This window comes from Cydia fagiglandana, chromosome 24, assembly GCF_963556715.1.
Source record: "Cydia fagiglandana chromosome 24, ilCydFagi1.1, whole genome shotgun sequence".
NCBI classification, from domain to species: Eukaryota; Metazoa; Arthropoda; class Insecta; order Lepidoptera; family Tortricidae; genus Cydia; species Cydia fagiglandana.
In genome coordinates this window covers 5,146,055-5,166,844 of record NC_085955.1, presented here as the reverse complement: position 1 = coordinate 5,166,844, position 20,790 = coordinate 5,146,055, and the positions used below count along the sequence as shown (strand labels likewise).

Here is a 20,790-nt window from a genome sequence, read left to right as displayed (position 1 = left end):
CTGTTTTCTTGAACTTAAACTTTCTTGTAGGCGCTCATACTCATAGGATTTTTTTTAATGATGTGTATAATTCATAAAAAAAAGTATTTATATTATCCTCTAGCGGCCCACCAAAACAGGAAAATTGGCAATTGAATTGGAATCAATCGTATTAGAAAATAGAGTTGAATTTGTTTTGTTTTAAAATCGAATGAAACAAAATAAAAGAAACTCTATTCCATTTCATTAAGATTTAAATTTCATTGGAGCTAATTTGTACTAGTACTAGGACATTGAACCCCAAGAGGCTATAATAAAAAATGTAATAATCATATTGAAAAGGTACCTATAATCTGTCAAAAAAATTTGTCAATAGAAAAAGGCACGTAATTCAGATTTTCTATGGATGATAGATAACCCTTTGCGCCTACATTTTATAAATTTGCCGCTTTTTTCTATTGATGTAAATGGCTTGACAGACTATATAAGCTTTAGTATTCGTTAATTTCTCTCAATTTTCTTTGTAAATTATTACCTATATAAGTATCTGCCCAGTAAGGTTTATAAATATATTGTAAGAATTAAGATGATTTTTTTGGTTTTATTTGTTTTCCTTATTTCTCAGTTTCTTTTGGATTTGTTTGTCGACCGAATAAGGTATGTATTTTTATTTTTATATTCAAATTTTTACTTGTTGTTATGTGTTAGCCATTATTTTAATTTTAAACAAGTAAATAAGTTTGTACTACTGTTAATTTTCTTTGCCGATTGTGTCTGATTATTTATCTTAAAAATAACATCATATAGGCAGCGACATATCAATAATTGAAACGTAAAATTTTTAATGATTTTTAGTGTTCCGTACAAAACTTTGTTTACGGAACACTTATGGGATCACTTCGGTCTTGCAAATCAGTTAAATACGTTTTTCTCAGAGACCGTTTGACATAGATACCTAAAATTTGGAACAGTTATAGCAATTACCACCACTCATATTGTGAATAAGTCAAAACTGCTTATTTCTTATTAAAGGGGGAAATTTAGGGGGTTGAGAGGGGTAGGCTGAAACTTTTTTCATTTGTAAGAATCGTGTGGGGTACCATTAGAAAGCTTGCAAAAAATTGAGTCGATGGACTGATTTTGACTTCATTTTAGACTGCAATAGTTTCGTCAAAAAATGCATTTAAAGTTGCAAGTTTTCATACAAAAATTTTCACCTCTGTCCTGGCGATTTTCGCGAAAACTATAGCTAACAGGCAGCTGACCAGTCAATACCCAACTTAAAGAAGCATGGAGACGGCGGGAAAATTATCAGCTTAACTTTATCTTTATTAGTTTTTCAACTGCAGCTTGACCTTTGGTTGCTTAGGGCTAGCTAACTGATGCTTACACTGGTCAATTCATATTAGGCGAGAAACATCCTTAGTTAAAACTTTGGCATTGAAATTTATGACTTATGTCTTTGACATAAAGTTTAATTCTGCTTGCTTATTTTTGTGGGATATTTAATTTTATCTTAATAGCCTACTATAAGTATGAGAGAGTTCTACAAAATACGACCTTATTATATTGCAAATAAGTTTCAATTTCGAACGGGCTTTCCAAGCAATGGACTAGCATCTCAAAAATCTGAAAAATTCAAATTAAGAATTCCGTTCTTGACTGTCGTTGTGTTTTTTTTTCCACAATAGGACACATAGAGTTAGTAAGGCGTATAGAGATAATAAAGTCATTTGATATTTATGAACAGCTTTGGCCTCATGTATAGATTTTATTGAGAGTATCTGATTCGTCGAAACAATATACACAATATTCCTTTTCATTAAGTATCATTACATTTCTGTATTAATTGTATAATTATAATATCTATTAATTATATTCAGTACTTATGTATATTTTTGAACGGATCGGTGAGCAACAAGATTCAGGGCTATAACCGCGAAAATAGAAGTTCGCAAATTGCGAGCATTTTTCTCTGTCACTCTAATTACGCCTTCATTGGAGTAAAAGAGAAAGATCCCCGCAAATTGCGAATTTCGGTTTACGCGGTAGCCCCTCAGTCCTGTTACGAGAAAATAATTTTGGAAGACATTAATAAATAGTATATGACAGTTAAATATCACAGTTTTTTAGAAACAAAGGTAAAATTGACGAAATATTTAAAGTAAGCCGATCTTGTTTTTTAGCAGTTCTAAATAATATTAAAGTCTATATATGGCATAGAACTAGAAACAAAATTAAATAAAAAATAATAATGAGTTCTAAATTCAAATTGAAGGAGTTATGTTACATTTTAAGGTATTATAGGCCAAGCGCGCACCACGATATAAATTTTTGCGACACGATTTTAGAATCGCGCTGTAATATATCGCAGAAAATTCACTGCGCGCACTGCGATGAAAATGAAAAAGTCGACCAGTCGCTTGTCATGAAACGTGTCTTTAATATGCGATTGCTGTATGACTGGTGATCCCCGTCTATTTCCATAATTAAATGGTCAACATCTAGCGTCTCATTTTGAGACTCCATTGGAGGTGCAGGTGCCGAGATGTTGGGGTTTGGAGAGCGAAATGCCGACTGAGGTCCGGCCGGGGTGCGATTTTATTATCATAGTGCGCGCGGGGCCATACAACTCCGCATGCTGCAATTCACTTTGCGACAATCGCGTCGCGAACAATTGCGGAAAAATGTGACAAATCACAATTTAAAAATCGCTGCGATTTTTTTGTCGCATATGCGCGCACTAACATATAAACACATACGTTGCATTTCTGCGACAAAATTATCGCAGGACAAAAAATCGTGGTGCGCGCTTGGCCTTACTCTAAATTATTATAATACATCAAGCATTCGCGAGATGCTCGACTTCGGTATTCAAACACAAAGCAATAGTACAAGAATCTAACTAAATGCAAAGGCCGAAGGAGCGATTCGAAGATCCGAAGCGTCCGACAGACGCGCGCCTCCCGTAACTTTTCCAAGTATTTTTAAGTACAAGTGTCTAAGTCGCAAAATCCAAAGGCTGAAGTCGCATTGGGCCGAAAGTCCGAAGCATCCAGGAGGTCAGTTCTAAACACAGGTAATTAATACAAGTGTCTAAATGCGAAGGCCGGAGGCCGAGCTCCGCGTAGGGCCGAAGGCCCGACGCCTGCAAGATGTCAGTGGTTAAATACAGAACTGACAGCCTGGACGCTTTGGGCCTTCGGCCCTACGCGGAGCTCGGCCTTCGGCCTTCGCATTTAGATACTTATACTATTGTTCTGTGTTTAAGTACTAACATCCTGGACGCTTCGGGCCTTCGGCCCTACGCGGAGCTCGGCCTTCGGCTTTCGCATTTAGACACTTGTACTATTGTTCTGTGTTAAAGCACTGACATCCTGGACGCTTCGGGCCTTCGGGCTACGCGGAGGTCGGCCTTTGGCCTTCACATTTAGACACTTGTACTATTGCTCTGTGCTAAAGCGATGACATTTTGCTAAAGCTCGGCCTTCGGCCTTCGCACTTAGACACTTTGTACTATTGTTCTGTGTGTGTAGTTGAATACGGTACCCTAAAAACAGGCAAACAACCTCTGTAAAATGTAAGGATGCGAGCGGTACGGCTACCATCAGTTTGGCATTGACATAAACGCTACCGTGGGCGTGAACGTAATTTACTTTCTATGCATCTCGCTCGTACTGACATATTAGTGCGAAAGAGATATACCTATAGGAAGTAAATTACGTTCACGATATCGTTTATGTCAATGCCAAACTGATGGTAGCCGTACGGAACACTAAATGCCTCGAGCTATCTCGGACTTGGCCAAATTATTTATATATGCATATATATTTAATTACACAAACGGGTCTACCGCGATATAATTTCATTGTTTTAATCCTAAGTTCCGACGTTTCAGCTGAGTTTCACCAGCTGTGGTCACGGAAAGACACAACTCAGCTGAAACGTCTGAATTTAAGGTAAAAACAATGAAATAATATCGCGGTAGACCCGTTTGTGTAATTAAATATGTGTAAAAAACGCGAGAGTTTAGTGTTTTTACATATGCCTCAACAAGAGGCTAGACGTAGGTGCTTAAAATCAACGGCTTTATTTTATGTTAAATTGCTACCTACTCCTTACATTTGTACCGCAAGCTACAAAACAAACCACAAAAAAAATCTTGCGCCAGAACCAGCAATACTACACTACTTCTTGCAAAGAATGAACCCCTTATTCATAAACGTCTACTAAAGTTGACAAGCCGATAATAATCGTTTGTCCCTTTCCGACGTATTGGTATGATGGAAAGGGACAAACGATTATTAACGGCTTGTCAACTTTAGTAGACGTTTATGAATAAGGGGGTAGGTATTTTAGCTCACCCAATTCCGATTGTATTCAATCAATTGCCGTAATGGCTCCTCTACACATGGGCCAGCGCCGGCACCTCCAAGGGACGCATTTATGCATTAGAGGGAGCAAGTGGTATTGCTATCTCATTTTACCGCATGGCTGCGTCCCTTGGAGTGGCCGGCGCTGGCCCATAGTGTAGAGGAGCCATAAAGTATAATGGATTAACAGTGACGTGACATTAAGATTTGTTTATAAATACAGATGCAAAGCAGCCTAGCGCAAGGGATGTTCCTGGCGGGTGCTGGCGGGCGCGGCGCGTACGCTGGCGCGGCGCTGCAGGGCCCGCTGGCGTACCTCGAGAAAACTGCCACTAACATAGGTATGTTTCAAAATCAACATCAAACATTTAATCAACCAAAGCAGCCTAGCGCAAGGGATGTTCCTGGCGGGCGCTGGCGGGCGCGGCGCGTACGCCGGCGCGGCGCTGCAGGGCCCGCTGGCGTACCTCGAGAAAACTGCCACTAACATAGGTATGTTTCAACATCTACATCAAAGCAGCCTAGCGCAAGGGATGTTCCTGGCGGGCGCTGGCGGGCGCGGCGCGTACGCCGGCGCGGCGCTGCAGGGCCCGCTGATGGCGTACCTCGAGAAAACTGCCACTAACATAGGTATGTTTCAACATCTACATCAAAGCAGCCTAGCGCAAGGGATGTTCCTGGCGGGCGCTGGCGGGCGCGGCGCGTACGCCGGCGCGGCGCTGCAGGGCCCGCTGGCGTACCTCGAGAAAACTGCCACTAACATAGGTATGTTTCAAAATCAACATCAAACATTTAAACAACATCAAAGCAGCCTAGCGCAAGGGATGTTCCTGGCGGGTGCTGGCGGGCGCGGCGCGTACGCCGGCGCGGCGCTGCAGGGCCCGCTGGCATACCTCGAGAAAACTGCTACTAACATAGGTATGTTTCAACATCTACATCAAAGCAGCCTAGCGCAAGGGATGTTCCTGGCGGGTGCTGGCGGGCACGGCGCGTACGCCGGCGCGGCGCTGCAGGGCCCGCTGGCGTACCTCGAGAAAACTGCCACTAACATAGGTATGTTCCAACATCAACATCAAACATTTAATCAACATCAAAGCAGCCTAGCGCAAGGGATGTTCCTGGCGGGCGCTGGCGGGCGCGGCGCGTACGCCGGCGCGGCGCTGCAGGGCCCGCTGGCGTACCTCGAGAAAACTGCCACTAACATAGGTATGTTCCAACATCAACATCAAACATTTATTCAGCAAATAGGCCACAGGGGCTCTTTAACATGTCTTACAAGTAATACAAATAACCAAAAATTACAAAATACAATTACAAATATGGAATCAATAAAATATTAGATACTTTATTAGAGATGTATACAGTCTCTAAATGTCGAATTACGCAAAAAAAAAAAATAGAAACAACACACAAATATTATATTATTTAGAGATTTCGTTTTTTATTTGGCTTGTACTCGTAAATAATAATTAGCGATAGAAATGCCATTGAAAAGTTAACCGCGATACGCATCTTAACCCTTTGACACTCCACGATGACACTTGGTTTGTTACCATGAATCTAGTATTAAACTGGATTGGCCATGAGTGGTGGGGATAACTGACAGAACGGGATAGTCTTACGTATCTTCTGAAAGCTATCTGAAAGCAGTAGGAGTAGCAGAGAAAGCGCTATTATTGTTTGTCTTTATCACAGTCTCACATATTTTTTGTTCCCCACCATTTTTTTAGTATGGATAATGGTGGGCAACAAATAAATTCGACCAATCACAGTGTCGCATTGCGTATGTTTTGTCCCTCACGGAGGCACGCGTATACCACTTCTATACGATCCTACCACAAAACAGATAAGTACAGAAGTCAATCACATGTATGTACTTTACTTTTCATACCTACGCTCGGCGGTCGCTCTAGGGTTGCGATTGTTGCGAACTATGACTTATGCACAAAAAACTATCGTGGTAGTGGCACTCGTATCCATCGTATCGTATCTCGTATCTAGTTGTTTGATTTATTGTTGAGGATGAAACGGGAAGAATGGAAATATAAATTAATAATAACATTAATAACTCAAATAGGTATTTTTATTTTAATGTCATTGTTATATTACAAATTTGCCACAGAAAATATCTTGCGATGATTTCGAGATTGGCGAAATGCACGATTATTATATTTTAAAGTGTAATAAATTCGCATTCTCATGTACAATGTAATAAATTCGCATACGCATTCTCTCTGAAACCACTGGTAGCTTAAAAAACGACAATTCACCGGTTAATGTTGAATTTAAACAACCGTCCACTGTACAGTTATAATAACTTTTTGTTTTGTTTCTCCATTATTGCACATAAAAGTTCACAGACGCGTGTCTCAAGCGGATGGCACTCGCGCTCGCACTGGTCCCAACCGGTCCGAGATATCGTGTCCGTGAGCAGTGTCTATGTGTGCGTTGCTCGAGCGCGCTTTGTATGTAGATTGATTTCTGTACCTATCTCTTTTGTGATCCTACCTTCTATGTTTGTTACAGATATGGTGGGGCTGGGCGACGGACGCAGGTGACGCGGTCGCGGGAGGGGCAGGGGGCGCGGCCGCGGCAGAGGACGCGGTATGTACTTATAGAGGCCTGTGCACACCGGCTGCGTGTGCGTGACGTGCACGTGTGCGTGCGGCATTGTAGGGGTTATTCGCGGACGGTCTAGAACGCAAAATGACTAGTGTAACATTTTGCCTATATCGCTCTTAGTCTACATCGCGAACGGTCCAGAACGCAAAATGCCTACATCATTTTCCGTCGTTGTATCTTTACGTTATGGAGGCTTTAGCGATATCGACGGAGCCTCGCTGCCGCGGGGCTATTCTGTGCGGTTTTTGAAGATAACTAACGAACCTAACCTACCTGTGTGATATAAAAAAGTGGTCATTTTGCGTTCTAGACCGTTCGCGATGTACACTAAAAGCGATATAGGCAAAATATTACACGATTCATTGTCCGTTCTAGACAGGCCGCGACTATACCCATTGTAGTATACAGATCCTTATGAGACACGGCACACCGCTTGCGTGACGTGTGCGTGTGCGGCTCCAAGTAAGGGTTTTAGTTTTAACCCCCGATGCAAAAAGAAGGATGTTATATGTTTGACACCAATGTCTGTCTGTGGCATCGTAGCTCTTCAACGGATGAGCCCATTTCAATGCGGTTTTTTTTTACGTAAAAGAGAGTTTCTTGCGGTAGTTCTTAGCTATACTTAATAGAAATCGATGCAGTAGTTTGAATAGTCTTTTTGCAAGAAGGAATAAACTGGAGTTTTTGGAATATTTTTGTTAACCTTTTGGACGCCAATGACCGATATATCCGCACCACAGGTCCAACGCCAAAGACCGATTAATCGGTCACAGACCACAGAGCAACATAGACCTACGTGCATATGCATAAAGTTCAATATTTGTTTTGACACTTCCGTGACGTGGCTTCCGAGAGACCGGTTTTGTGTTTGAAACGGCGTCGAAAAGGCCCATCAACGTGCACACTAGCGCCACTGTTAAATAATCGTGATTATTTAAATTTAATGACAGGTATTTAAAAGAGGGGGCCGCTACATACTTACTATAACCTCTTGGGGTTCAATGTCCTAATACTAGTACAAATTACCTCCAATGAAATTTAAATCTTAATGAAATGGAATAGAGTTACTTTTATTTCGTTTCGTTCGATTTTAAAACAAAACAAATTCAACTCTATTTTCTAATACCGTTGATTCAAATTCGATTGCCAATTTTCCTTGTATGGTACAGAGGGTATTGTGTATTTAGGTACCTATTGAATACATCTAACTAGTTTTTATGTTGCTCGAACTAGGACCTCAGAACAAAAACTGCGGTTTTAACTTTGGACGCATAGATTGACGAATCCAGCAACTGAAAAAAAAAGGTACTGAAATACACAATACAGTACGTAGCGGCCCCCTTTATTAAATACCTGTCGTTAAATTTAAATATTCACGATTATTTAGCAGTGGCGCTAGTGGTTGATGAGCTCTTAAATGTTTTTATTTGCAGGGCGAGGCGCATCCCCCGAGTATGGCGGCAGCATGACGCCGCCGTAGCGCCCCCTCCCGGCGCGGCGGCGACAACGCACACTCGCTTGACATCACCTCGCTATGTTGGCTAACCTGTTTTATGTTTTTTTTTTTATAATTGTGATCGGAGCCATAAAGTTTGGAGGAATCCGGCGATAGGATATACATATAGATGATCAAGCAGGCTTGCCGCCTTTTTCTACTGACAAGAATTGGTTGACCCACTATAATTAATAACCCATTTTATAGTGTATTTTTTTTTGACAAAATGACTTAGATACCAGCTCTTAAACCTAGAGCCTCCAATCTTTTTTACTCGAGCGCTAAAGGCAAAGGGGCTAACGTGAAAATCGGATCAATATCAATATCGGATCTTGTACATTCGAGCGATAGAGAGGCATTTTTTTTCTTTTTTTTTCAATAGACGAATGAAATTGTTAGCGTTTATTCTAGTCTGCCTTTTCGCAGGCCGGTACAATCCTTTGGCTCTCCTGACGGGCGATGGCCTACTGCCCATCTTCCCAAAAAATCTATTATTTTAGACACGTATTAATTAAGTTTATGAGTTTATGATCACAATTAACACCCCAGTTAACCACAAAATATGTGGAAAGACCGTTTCATTATAGCCATCGGCAAAAGCTCATTTTTGACGTGATAACGTCTTATAAATCGATGAACACCGGTAGCATGCACGAAAAAATGTCACGTTGTGGACAAATCTCCATGGTAACGCTGTGGACAGATCTCCATGGTAACGTTACGGCCAAAGTATGCAATTTTTCATCAATGTTCTATTGTTACGTTATCACGCAAAATTATATCGTCCGTAAACCGACTTTACAGACAACCATATTTTTTTACAACTAGCGAGGTCATGTAAAGCGTTCATCTCATTCCAAATCACTACTTATATTATAATCAGATATATTATAAACTGTATAAATACCTATGCAACGGAACCGCACTGTACTTACAATTTATTTTTACGGTGTTGGCATATTTAAAAAAATGGCTATTTAAGACCCGTGGGGTTATTTGGAAACGCATTGAATGTTAATACCGTAAAACGGGGTGACTTGAACTCTTCGACTTTTCTTTATTTTGTTATTAACAGTTTACCAAAACCTATCAAGCTAACTAGGTAAGAATTATAGCTAACTAAAACTAATAATGATCGAGTACGGTTTTTAACTGACAAGCGTACGAGTATCTCTACATACGCTGATAAAAAAGTAAAATAGCATCGGGTAAATCGAACGTAATGTCACGTGACCGTTTCTATACATTACAGTTAAAATTTGTTTTATCCTTTTCTTACATTACATAAGCCAAAGTGACAGATAAGGACATACTATTATTAGCTAATTGCGGTTTGTGGCGCGTTTATGAATAAGAACCAGTCCCGACTGGTGTTTTTAATAAACGATTTTGAAACGGAGTAGCTCCTTATTTTAAATAAAATCACCCCGAATCCGGTAGGTACCATTTGTAACGCTAATTTCGTTTCAAATAACCCCAGGGGAGGGGTCACATTCTCAACCACACATTTAAAAATATTCGTCGCTGCGACAAGTTATAATTTTATACACTTCACAACAGCTGCAGTGTCTTCTAAAAAGTATTTTAAGTTCATATTTTTTAAATTATTGCTACTATATATAAAAACTGTCGTATCACTTCGAGATTATTTGCCTAATGGGTAAATTATAAGTCGCAATGTTTAACAGAATATAACTATTCCTTGCACATAGTTACACTTATGATTATAACCAATGAGCTAACTATTACTGAATTTCCGGCATTATTAAGATGCAATAAATGTCCTGTGCATAATCACTTGTATAAAATAGGATTAAGACATGTAAAATGAGGTGAGTTAGCCAACGAATTACTTACCTTTTATTCAATTTGTACACCCGTATTTATTATTATTTTCCGAGATCGAATAACTGAATGTAATGAAGAAAATATTTATTAAGTATAATACTTTTAAGACTAGCTAGGTGTCTAAGTAGCCCCGTTTATAATAATGGCTAATGTCACCCCATTTTACAGAAGCAGCAACAAATAATAATTATAAATGTCGCAGCCATTTGGTTAAGTTAGCGAACTAATTAGTCGCCTAGGCCGATAGAAAATCAACAACTTGGCGTATTGGAAACCAGCTCTTTGAAAAGATTGGTTCATTCAGCTAAGTGATTTAAATGTAATCTAAAAAACTTAAAGAAATTAAATAACATAAAATAAAATAATAAAAAATACATAATTACATTACACCTTGTAAAACAAAGTCCCTCGCCGCGTCTGTTTGTATGTTCTCGATAAACTCATAAACTACTGACTATTTTCGTGCGGTTTTCACCTATCAATAGAGTGATTTTTGAGGAAGGTTTAAATGTATAATTTGTCAGGGTCGCTAGTTTACAATAAAATATTAACCAAAATAACTAAGTAAATGACTACACGACGTTCAGGCATCTCGTTAAACGTTGCTATCAATGATTTGGCTGGTTGTTCTTCAGCCAACTAATTTAACCAGTTGGCTGCGACATAAACATAACAATAAACTAAATTATCTAGTCCCAAATACCTATAAGTAGGTAAAAAGAAGATTATATCGGTAAGGATTGATAAAACGTCAGGTAAATCTGGGAAAGGCTAACCTACATTTTTTTAGCATTACAAAAAAGGTAAACAATCTTGATGTATCTTTTAATTGAAAAACACGTTTAAAAATAAGTCACGGCCAGTGAAGGGATGTCACGGCAAATATGTAACAATTATGAATCTAATACGATCATTTATATTCTTCTGCTTTCGTAAGTAATAGTTACTGATTTTTTTAAAAGCGTTTTTCAACTAAAAGTATTGTCAAGATCCCTTACCTTCTTTCTAATGCTAAAAAAAGGAACAATGTACGCTTAAGCAATATATCATGCACTCATTCGAATAAATATTAATATGAAAAGCTGTGTTTTCTTTATAACATTTAAAACTTCTTGCGTTTTGTATTATACATTTTATCACATTAATGGGCATCTTTCACTTAATTTAATTTAATTTTCCATTTTTTTTTCCAAACTTCATCAACTTTTGCGTTATTTGTACTCAGATAACGAGGACTATCGATTTAAAAAGAAAAAAAAATGTGTCCCAAAAATGACCGTTTTGTAACGCATTTTCACATACTTTTTGTATAGACCGTTACAAAACTGACACTCAAAATTTGTATGAAAAACTGGGGACACTTTTTTACTTTGTCCCATTCAATAGTACTCGTGATTCTGAGTCTAAATAACCCAAAAGCCGATGGTTTTCCAAAAAAAGTTAGTGGTACAGTCAACGGTAAAACTATGGGTGTAGACAACTTACTCAAAAATATGTCCCATAGTTCTTAATTCACTGACATAAGAGTTATGGGACATATTTTTGAAATGATTTGTACACCCATATTTTTACCGTTGACTGTACCATTTTATCTGAAAACCCCCCTTATAACGGTCTATCGCGAAATTATATGACCAGTGAAACCTGTGTCGAAACTTTGGTAAATAAAGGTACCTACGTACTAGGGTTGCCAACTTTTTTTTGGTGGAATATAGTATTTTCCAGAATAAGGCATCAAAAATATAGTACATTTCATAGAAATATAGTACTTTTAGATACTTAAAGCATTTTTTACAAACACATACCATATACTACTTAGACAGTAGGTACTTTTTAGCGAGAGGTCGCACAGGACCGAGAAAAGTGGCGCTGTCTTGTGTCGGAGGCCAAGTCTCATTTTGGGTCGCTGAGCCAACGGAGCAGTAGTAGTAGTACTTTTAGATAAAATACTAAACATGGTTGTGATTTACGTTTAATTGAAAATATAGTATTTTAGCGTACTATATAGTTTTCCAAAAATATATAGTACAGAGAGCCAAAATATAGTACAATACTATATAATATAGTACGGTTGGCAACCCTACTACGTACTGAAGTGCTCGCATGCGGATCTTTTGATTCCTTCTAGCCAAAGTACAACTTCATTACTTTTTCTCTTTGGAAAACAAACAACCGTAAAATGGGGTGAGTAGGGATCGCGGGGAGAGGTGGGTTATGAATGGGGAGAGAAGGGATGAGAGGTTTGCCACAATGTCTAACGTAAATTTAAATTCTAGAACTCAAAGATAGTAATAAAAACAACATTTACTTATATCAAAATAATTTAATTTACATTCATTAAAAAGATAAAACTTGTTTTGACTGCACTTTCACCCATAGACTAGGAATCCTCTAGACGGAGTTTAGAACAATTATTTCATGAAACCGATGCTGCCAAAAACACGGGTGCGGGGGACGAGGTGAGCGAGTCCCGTGCCGTGATTGGTCCGTTCAAAGACACGGGCGTCACACAAAGACACTTTCGACTCGAAAATGGAGTAAAACTACCGTATATGTGGCAGAGGGGGTAGCGCGACTATGCTCAGTCTGAGGATGTCTTGTCTGTGACTAGATCCATGGTCACGGCTGTCACGCCGCCATTTTGCTGATGTCTTCATACTGGACGTCCTTTACTACTCTCCCGGATTGCGAGCCGCTAGTTATCTGTAAAATAATAGTTATTTGTTTTACAAGGGGGCAAAGTTGTTGTTTAACCGCTCGTGCTAATATTGATACCCGAGCACGCGAAAGATTCCAAAATTGAACCACGAGCGTAGCGAGTGGTTTGAAAAATGGAATCTTGAGCGTTGCGAGGGTTTCAAAGCACGAGGGTTAAACTAAATTTGCCCCCGAGTGAAACACAAAATTTTTCACTACACCAACCTGAAGCAAATATTAAATGTAAAATATCAAACAAAATCAAATCCAAATGAATGTTATTAAATATTTATCATCCAAAATCATCATTTAAAAGTCATTTCTACCAGCAAACATAAGAAACCAACTCAAAATTTGCATTTGATTACTTTGTCTCACATGTGAATAAAATGCAACTTTGCTATCAGTTTTTGAAGTGCAAAGTAAGCCTTTCCGAGCTGGTGTGGTGAAAATGTTATTACATAAGGCTCTCCAAAGGAGGCATGAATGAGGCCAGTACAGATATACGTCAATGGTTCAAATATTTTATTTTTCCAATCCCTACCTCCACTAGACAGCAGAAGTTATCCGTATCTATCTCCTTCAGTATTCCTCTAGCGCCGCGGTGCGGCCCGTTAACGAACAAAACGCTGCGTCCAGGGGAGGGTATCACCGTTTCCAGGTGGTTCTGAAAATCAATGTCACTAATTAAAGGCTTTTACAGTATATTATCATGCCGCGATCAGAAAGGGATTAGAAATAACAGATTTCCATACACTTACGTCAAAATCAATATGGATTGACAGCTATCTCAATCCCTTTCTAATCGCGATTCAGTAATACATGGTGTCTAAACAATTTATATATTTATATACTTTGTACTAATGATGTGTGTTCTTTCATGTTTTATGTTTCTTTTTGTACAATAAATTATTTTACTACTACTACTAAAATTATATTTCGCAAGTAGCAAATTAAAAATGAAATGTATTATTTGCTAATTCGTCAAGTGTACGGAAACTGGCACTGGACGGTAAACTGACGCAATCACCCTATAATGTAGTCCCTCACTATCTCACTAAGGCCCACTTGCACCATTTCACTAACCCGGGGTTAACTGGTTAAACCTGGAGTTGCCATGGTTACCCATACAATTTGACACTAGGTTAACGATTTAACCGCTTAATCCCGGGTTAGTGGGATGGTGCAAGTGAGCCTAAGTAGTACATATATGGGAAAAGTGCTCGTAAAGTTTATCAGCAGCAGAATCCACCTGGCAAAAATTACCGAAGAATAAAAAAAATAAAAAGTTCTTTATAGGGCATCAAAGCCATCTATAGAAAAAACCGGGCAAGTGCGAGTCGGACTCGCGCACGAAGGGTTCCGTACCATAAAGCAAAAAAAAAACGGAAAAAAATGCAAAAAGAAAACGGTCACCCATCCAAGTACTGACCACGCCCGACGTTGCTTAACTTTGGTCAAGCTATCACGGTTCGTGAGATACAGCCTGGTGACAGACAGACGGACAGACGGACGGACAGCGAAGTCTTAGTAATAGGGTCCCGTTTTACCCTTTGGGTACGGAACCCTAAAAACTGACCTGGTCTAACTTAATCCTGGTGCCTTCATCCACCAGCTTCACTTCGGCTCCATATTTTTCTATCACCTTTTCGACGACTCCTTTCCTTTTATAATATTTGTCCCCTAAAGATTTGGTCACGATTTTCACAAGTATGCCTTCTGTTAGCCAATAGTCTTTCCTGTAATAAAATAGGTACAATGATAGGTATAGTTCGTAGGTTTCTAATAGAGCCCGAGCTAATCCTATTTATTGTCTATTGTTAAGTAAAACCGCTCATGCCACTTGCCTCAACCACCTGCATAAAAAGTACAGTACTTCGGTTACTGAGTGCCGGCGAGTCGAACGCTACAGAACCAGTCTAAAATGTGTCATCGAGATGCGTAACAAAGGCGCGTTATCGGAGAGCGCACCTACACTGGTTTTTTGAGCGTTGGACTAGCCTGCGCTCAGGTGCCAAATAGAATAATTATGACCCTTTTTTGCAGGTAAGTAGCACGTGCGGTTTTACTTAACAATAGACAATAGGATTAGCCGGGCTCTGTTACAAAGCTACGAACTATACAGATGTAGTGCATAATAGGGTATTTGAATGTATTTAAAATAAATTATTTTACAACATGCATAAAATAAAGCACCAGAAGATTAAATAGAGAAACGTAGACAGCAGTTTTTATTAAGGGGCCCACTGATTAACAGTCCGCCGGACTGGCCTGTCAGTTAGAACAAAATTTTGACAGTTCCGAACAACTGACAGGCCGATACCGTCCGGCGGACTGTTAATCAGTGGGCCCCCTTAGACACAATTTCTATTTTAAAGCCCGTATAAAACTATAAAGAGTAAGTAATTTGATCGTGACGTCACATGCTAGTGTTTCATATAAATTCCATAGAAGCAAAATCGTTTTGACTGTTCGAAAAAGAAACTGATTTGACTAGTAGACAAATACCATATTGTTTTCATCGTATTTTCTCGGAAACGTTCGTATTTGTCAAGCTACAAGCTATACTTGGTCAAGCCAATCATGTCAGTAGAAAAAGGCGTGAAATTCAAATTTTCCATGGGACGATAACCCTTCGCGCCTACAATTTTTAAATTTGCCGCCCTTTTCTACTGACGACATTTGCTTGACCAAGAATACTTCAAGCAACCTCATTACTTTTTGTACTGAGACAGAGTGAAATAGCAAGACACGTTCGTACGTTTCCGTGAAAATACGATGGAACTACATCCGTACACTTAGGTGAAAAACTGACCCAATAGGGAGTATTACCGCAATGTTCTGCCGCCAGAGTGCAGCACTAATTTGTTTAGTAAACCATAGAGTTTATTGACAAGTTTTCACTATGACATTGATGCATCAAGGCGGTTTGTTTACAGGTGGCCTACCGCGAAACGCGAAAATCGAAATTTCTTTATCTGCCTCTCTATCAATCGAACAAGCAAGAGCGATAGAGGCAGAAACCGAACTTTCGATTGTCGAGTTTCACGGTAGGCCATGAGATTGCCCTATAATTATAGAGACGCATGATGTGTCATTGATGATGTCAATGAGGTTTGTTTACTGTATGTGCTAGTGGTGCCACCTACGAAGAGCTTTGCCTAATATTCCCTATAGTATCAATATCAACTGTAAAGAAGTAGGTTGTGTTACCTAGAGGTTAAAAATCAGGCAGTCTTATCGCTAAAGAACGATTTCCTCAGACAACCATTGGTGCAGTACCTGGCAAACATTTTAGATGGTTAAAAGGAAAAAAAATCTTACCGTTGATTTTTTTCTTTGGCCCGTTGCTCCATCTCCATGATCTCGTCCAGGGCATTTTTCTTACTTCTATCTTTATCTTCTTTTGTCTTCTTGCTAGAAGGCTCTTCTTTTGCTTTCTTGCTTGAGGACTCTTCTTTGCTTTTAGATTTTAACGCAGATGTGAGGAGTTCTAGTTTTTTATCTGAAAAATTTCAGATTAATTAAAACAAACACTTCTTTCATAACTCTTTTCTCTTCTTCCTTGCGTTATCCCGGCATTTTGCCACGGCTCATGGGAGCCTGAGGTTCGCTTGGCAACTAATTCCAAGAATTGGCGTAGGCACGTTTTTACGGAAGTGACTGCCATCTGACCTTCCTACCCAAAGGGTAAACTAGGCCTTATTGGGATTAGTCCGGTTTCCTCACGATGTTTTCCTTCACCGAAAAGCGACAGGTAAATATCAAATGATATTTCGTACATAAGTTCCGAAAAACTCGTAACCCGTAACCTCTAGAGTCCAGATTGAAAGTCGCACGCTCTTACCGCTAGGCCACCAGCGCTCCTATACACTTATTTCATAAAATTGTATCTAAGTTAAGTGTTCGGATTCTCTGGGAAACGTCTTCTATTTTGGTCGTTTTCCTAATAACTGAGAGTCTTAACTTACCATCTGCTTTCCTCTTAAGGATGAGACTGAGCGAGATCCTCTCCTGACTGCTCTCTCGCTTGAACGCGGTGTAGGAGGGTGTGCTGTCTCCCTCTCCTGCCCCGTCCTACTTGCTTCTGGACCCACAGTTATTGAACTTACCATCTGCTTTCCTCTTGAGGGTGAGACTGAGCGAGATCCTCTCCTGACTGCTCTCTCGCTTGAACTCGGCGTAGGAGGGTGTGCTGTCTCCCTCTCCTGGCCCGTCCTACTTGCTTCTGGACCCATAGTTATTGAACTTACCATCTGCTTTCCTTTTGAGGGTAAGACTGAGCGAGATCCTCTCCTGACTGCTCTCTCGCTTGAACGCGGTGTAGGAGGGTGTGCTGTCTCCCTCTCCTGGCCTGTCCTACTTGCTTCTGAGCGCATAGTTATCGAACTTACCATCTGCTTTCCTCTTGAGGGTGAGACTGAGCGAGATCCTCTCCTGACTGCTCTCTCGCTTGAACTCGGTGTAGGAGGGTGTGCTGTCTCCCTCTCCTGCCCCGTCCTACTTGCTTCTGGACCCACAGTTATTGAACTTACCATCTGCTTTCCTCTTGAGGGTGAGACTGAGCGAGATCCTCTCCTGACTGCTCTCTCGCTTGAACTCGGCGTAGGAGGGTGTGCTGTCTCCCTCTCCTGGCCCGTCCTACTTGCTTCTGGACCCATAGTTATTGAACTTACCATCTGCTTTCCTTTTGAGGGTAAGACTGAGCGAGATCCTCTCCTGACTGCTCTCTCGCTTGAACGCGGTGTAGGAGGGTGTGCTGTCTCCCTCTCCTGGCCCGTCCTACTTGCTTTGGGACCCATAGTTATTGAACTTACCATCTGCTTTCCTCTTAAGGGTGAGACTGAGTGAGATCCTCTCCTGACTGCTCTCTCGCTTGAACTCGGTGTAGGAGGGTGTGCTGTCTCCCTCTCCTACACCGTCCTACTTGCTTCTGGACCCATAGTTATCGAACTTACCATCTGCTTTCCTCTTAAGGGTGAGACTGAGCGAGATCCTCTCCTGACTGCTCTCTCGCTTGAACTCGGTGTAGGAGGGTGCGCCGTCATCTCCCTCTTTCCTGCCTCGTTCTACTTGCTTCTGGATAAACTCCAGCATTCTTTCCTGTAACAAGATGTAAATTAAAAAAGCATTTTTTTTTAATGTGATAGTCAGTAAACGAGCAGAAGAGCCGCCTGATGGGAAGCGGTCATCGTCGCCCAGGAACATAAGCAACATCACAGGAGCCACTTAAGCGTTGCCGACCCTTGAGTACCTTACTTACTTAGCAATACAGAAAAATTTAAGAAAAAATAAACAGCTTGAAACATATATAAACTAAACTCACTGGCCAGACTCTGTCTGTTCGCGCGTATTGTAACTAATAGTTACAAAATTACAAATACAAATGCATTTATTTCATTACTTTTTACAACAGTTCTTTTAAAAAGCATCAGTTTTTTACTGATGTGTTTTAATTGAAAAGCGTTTTTCAATTAAAACACATGTCAAAATCGCGTCGTATTTTACTAATGCTAAAAAAACGAAGGTATCGGCCTTAGGTTGTCCTAGTTCTGTCATTTTACTAGTAAATTGTAAAAATTGTTACAGAAGTAGGATGATTGGGTAATAACTTGAACACATGAACTTTCATTTTAGTACCCATACCTGATCATCTTTATCCATCTTTTCCTTCTTCGCCTTGGCCTCCATGGCAGCAACGGCCGCGGGGTCCCGGTCGATGTAGGCCACGAACCAGCCCTTCTCAGTCTCGTCCACCACGCACTTGCCCTCTCGCCCCAGCCACTTGACGAATTCTGTGAGCGTCTCCCATTGTGTGGCGTTCATGTGGAGATGGTCTCTGGAATGCAAAACAGATTGCTTTGTAGCAAGAAAAGTTGAGTTAATATTTTTACAAGTCCCCCAAAATATGAGTGTTCTCAGATTAGCAATACTCAACGTGCAGCAACTTTAAGCAAATTTTATTTTGCAGCCAGGGGCTACAAGACAAGGCAAAACCATCTGTTTAGGTTACCTACAACAGGTGTTGTAACAAACATAACAAAATTCGCAATACATCGCGTCTTAGAATAAACTTTAAAGTGTATTAAAAATCAAACCACAAGTTATTTTTAAAAGTCGCTGAACAAATGTTGGTCAGTATGAGGAGTACAGCCTACAGTTTAATTTTTTGCTCATGTTACAGGCCACACCCGGTATATAAAAAAAAAAAATTTGGATGAATCAGTCCATAGTTGTAGTAACAAACTTACAATTAGACTTAAATTACCATGTTAGTACCGTGTTAGTTGTTGATGTTGATGTTATGATGTAAGATGTGTGTTTATGTTTAACCTGTTTTCTGGATAGTAAATATTAAGATAAAAATGTCCTTACCTGTTCGAAATATAATCCTGATAAACCTTGTTTGCATTCACCCGCTTCGTTCCAAACTGCCGCCTCAACAGTTCCACGTAACCGTCAGCAAACTCCTTAGAAAACTCGTCAATGTACTTCGAAGCGTTGTCAGCAAATAACAATAGCTGCCTTTGGTGAGACTCCGACATAGTATGACATTTGAAGCCATTCTCGTCGCGGCACTGTTTCTGGCACATCTGGCAGTACCAACGGAGCTTCTGGAGGCCTTTAGCTTTTATTTTGTTCGCTATGTACTTTGGTGTGCCTTTTTCAGCCTTTCCACCCATTTTGATGGGGTTTTAGTCTGTAAACACCAGTAGATTCTAAGGTGATCTCAACGGCTATTATTAAGATAACAATGTAAAATTGTTTTGGCTATATTTTGGTGCAAAAATAATTAAATAAATCGTAAAAACAGCACAAATCCCACACGAATAATGAATGAAAGATTACTACGTCACGCCATCACGCCAACATCAGTCAAACTGACAGCGATGTCAACCTCAGGGTTACCAGCAGTGTTGCCAGGGCTCTGGAGTCATAAGTTACGTTTCGTTTCCCTAAAAGTCACGTTTTTGCTGCCTAAGTCACATTTTTATATTATTGTATTGTATGGGTAGGTAAATCGATTTTGTTAGAAGAAATTCAGAAAATAATATACAGGGCCTTTTTTGGACAGCTAGCCACATTGTGCGAGGTGATTACTTGATTAGGTAGGTCATACTGAACAACTTTTTCTATGAAACTAACCCCGAAATCCCAATAAAAACTACGGAACCCTAAAAATGGTTGACTGTACAGTCGGTTTACGGCCGATAATTTTGCGTGATAACGTCATAAGAAAACGTGGCCGTAACATTACCATGGAGATCTGTCCATAACGTGACACTTTTTCGTGCATGCTACCGGTGTTCATCGATTTATAAGACGTTATCACGTCAAAAAATTGGCTTTCCCATAGAAATTTCGACATCCACTCGACTAAAATGTATGAAACGGCAAAAAAAATTTTATGATTTCGGAGTTGGTCCCATAGAAAAAGTTGTTCAGTATGGCCTACCTAATCACCTCGCACAATATGGCTAGTTGTTCAAAAAACGCCCTCTATTTCACAAAAAATCTACTAACTATACATGAGTTTTAGGGTTCCGTTCCTCAAAAGAAAAAAACGGAACCCTTATAAGATCACTCGTGCGTCTGTCTGTCTGTCTGGCCGTCGGTCACAGCCTAGTTTCACGGAAACTACTGGACCAATTAAGTTGAAATTTGGTACACATATGTAAATTAGTGACCCAAAGACGGACATGTACCGTAAACAAATGAATTTTAAGCATGGGGGCAAGCACTTTTGGGGGGTAAATGAGAAAGTTACAAATTAAG

The 20,790-nt window shown here is 40.0% G+C and overlaps 2 protein-coding genes and 1 long non-coding RNA gene across 3 annotated transcripts in view; 2 read left to right on the top strand and 1 right to left on the bottom strand.

Annotated features, from left to right (window-relative positions):
- The window catches only part of LOC134676164 (unextended protein), a 304,119-nt gene that overhangs the window by 162,344 nt on the left and 120,985 nt on the right, over nt 1–20,790 (top strand). The gene's annotated exons all lie outside the window — the stretch shown is intronic.
- Nucleotides 5,444–11,398, top strand: LOC134676151 (uncharacterized). The gene is made up of 3 exons (XR_010099880.1): nt 5,444–5,558; nt 6,879–6,956; nt 8,408–11,398. It is a non-coding gene; the product is annotated as an uncharacterized LOC134676151 (long non-coding RNA).
- On the bottom strand, nt 12,621–19,876 carry LOC134676140 (DNA/RNA-binding protein KIN17). The gene is made up of 7 exons (XM_063534420.1): nt 19,390–19,876; nt 18,661–18,853; nt 17,973–18,117; nt 16,339–16,519; nt 14,594–14,753; nt 13,559–13,681; nt 12,621–13,020 (listed from the first exon to the last, which is right to left on the bottom strand). The coding sequence occupies exons 1-7, from the start codon at nt 19,695–19,697 to the stop codon at nt 12,946–12,948; spliced, it is 1,185 nt and encodes a 394-aa protein (XP_063390490.1). The 5' UTR covers nt 19,698–19,876; the 3' UTR covers nt 12,621–12,945.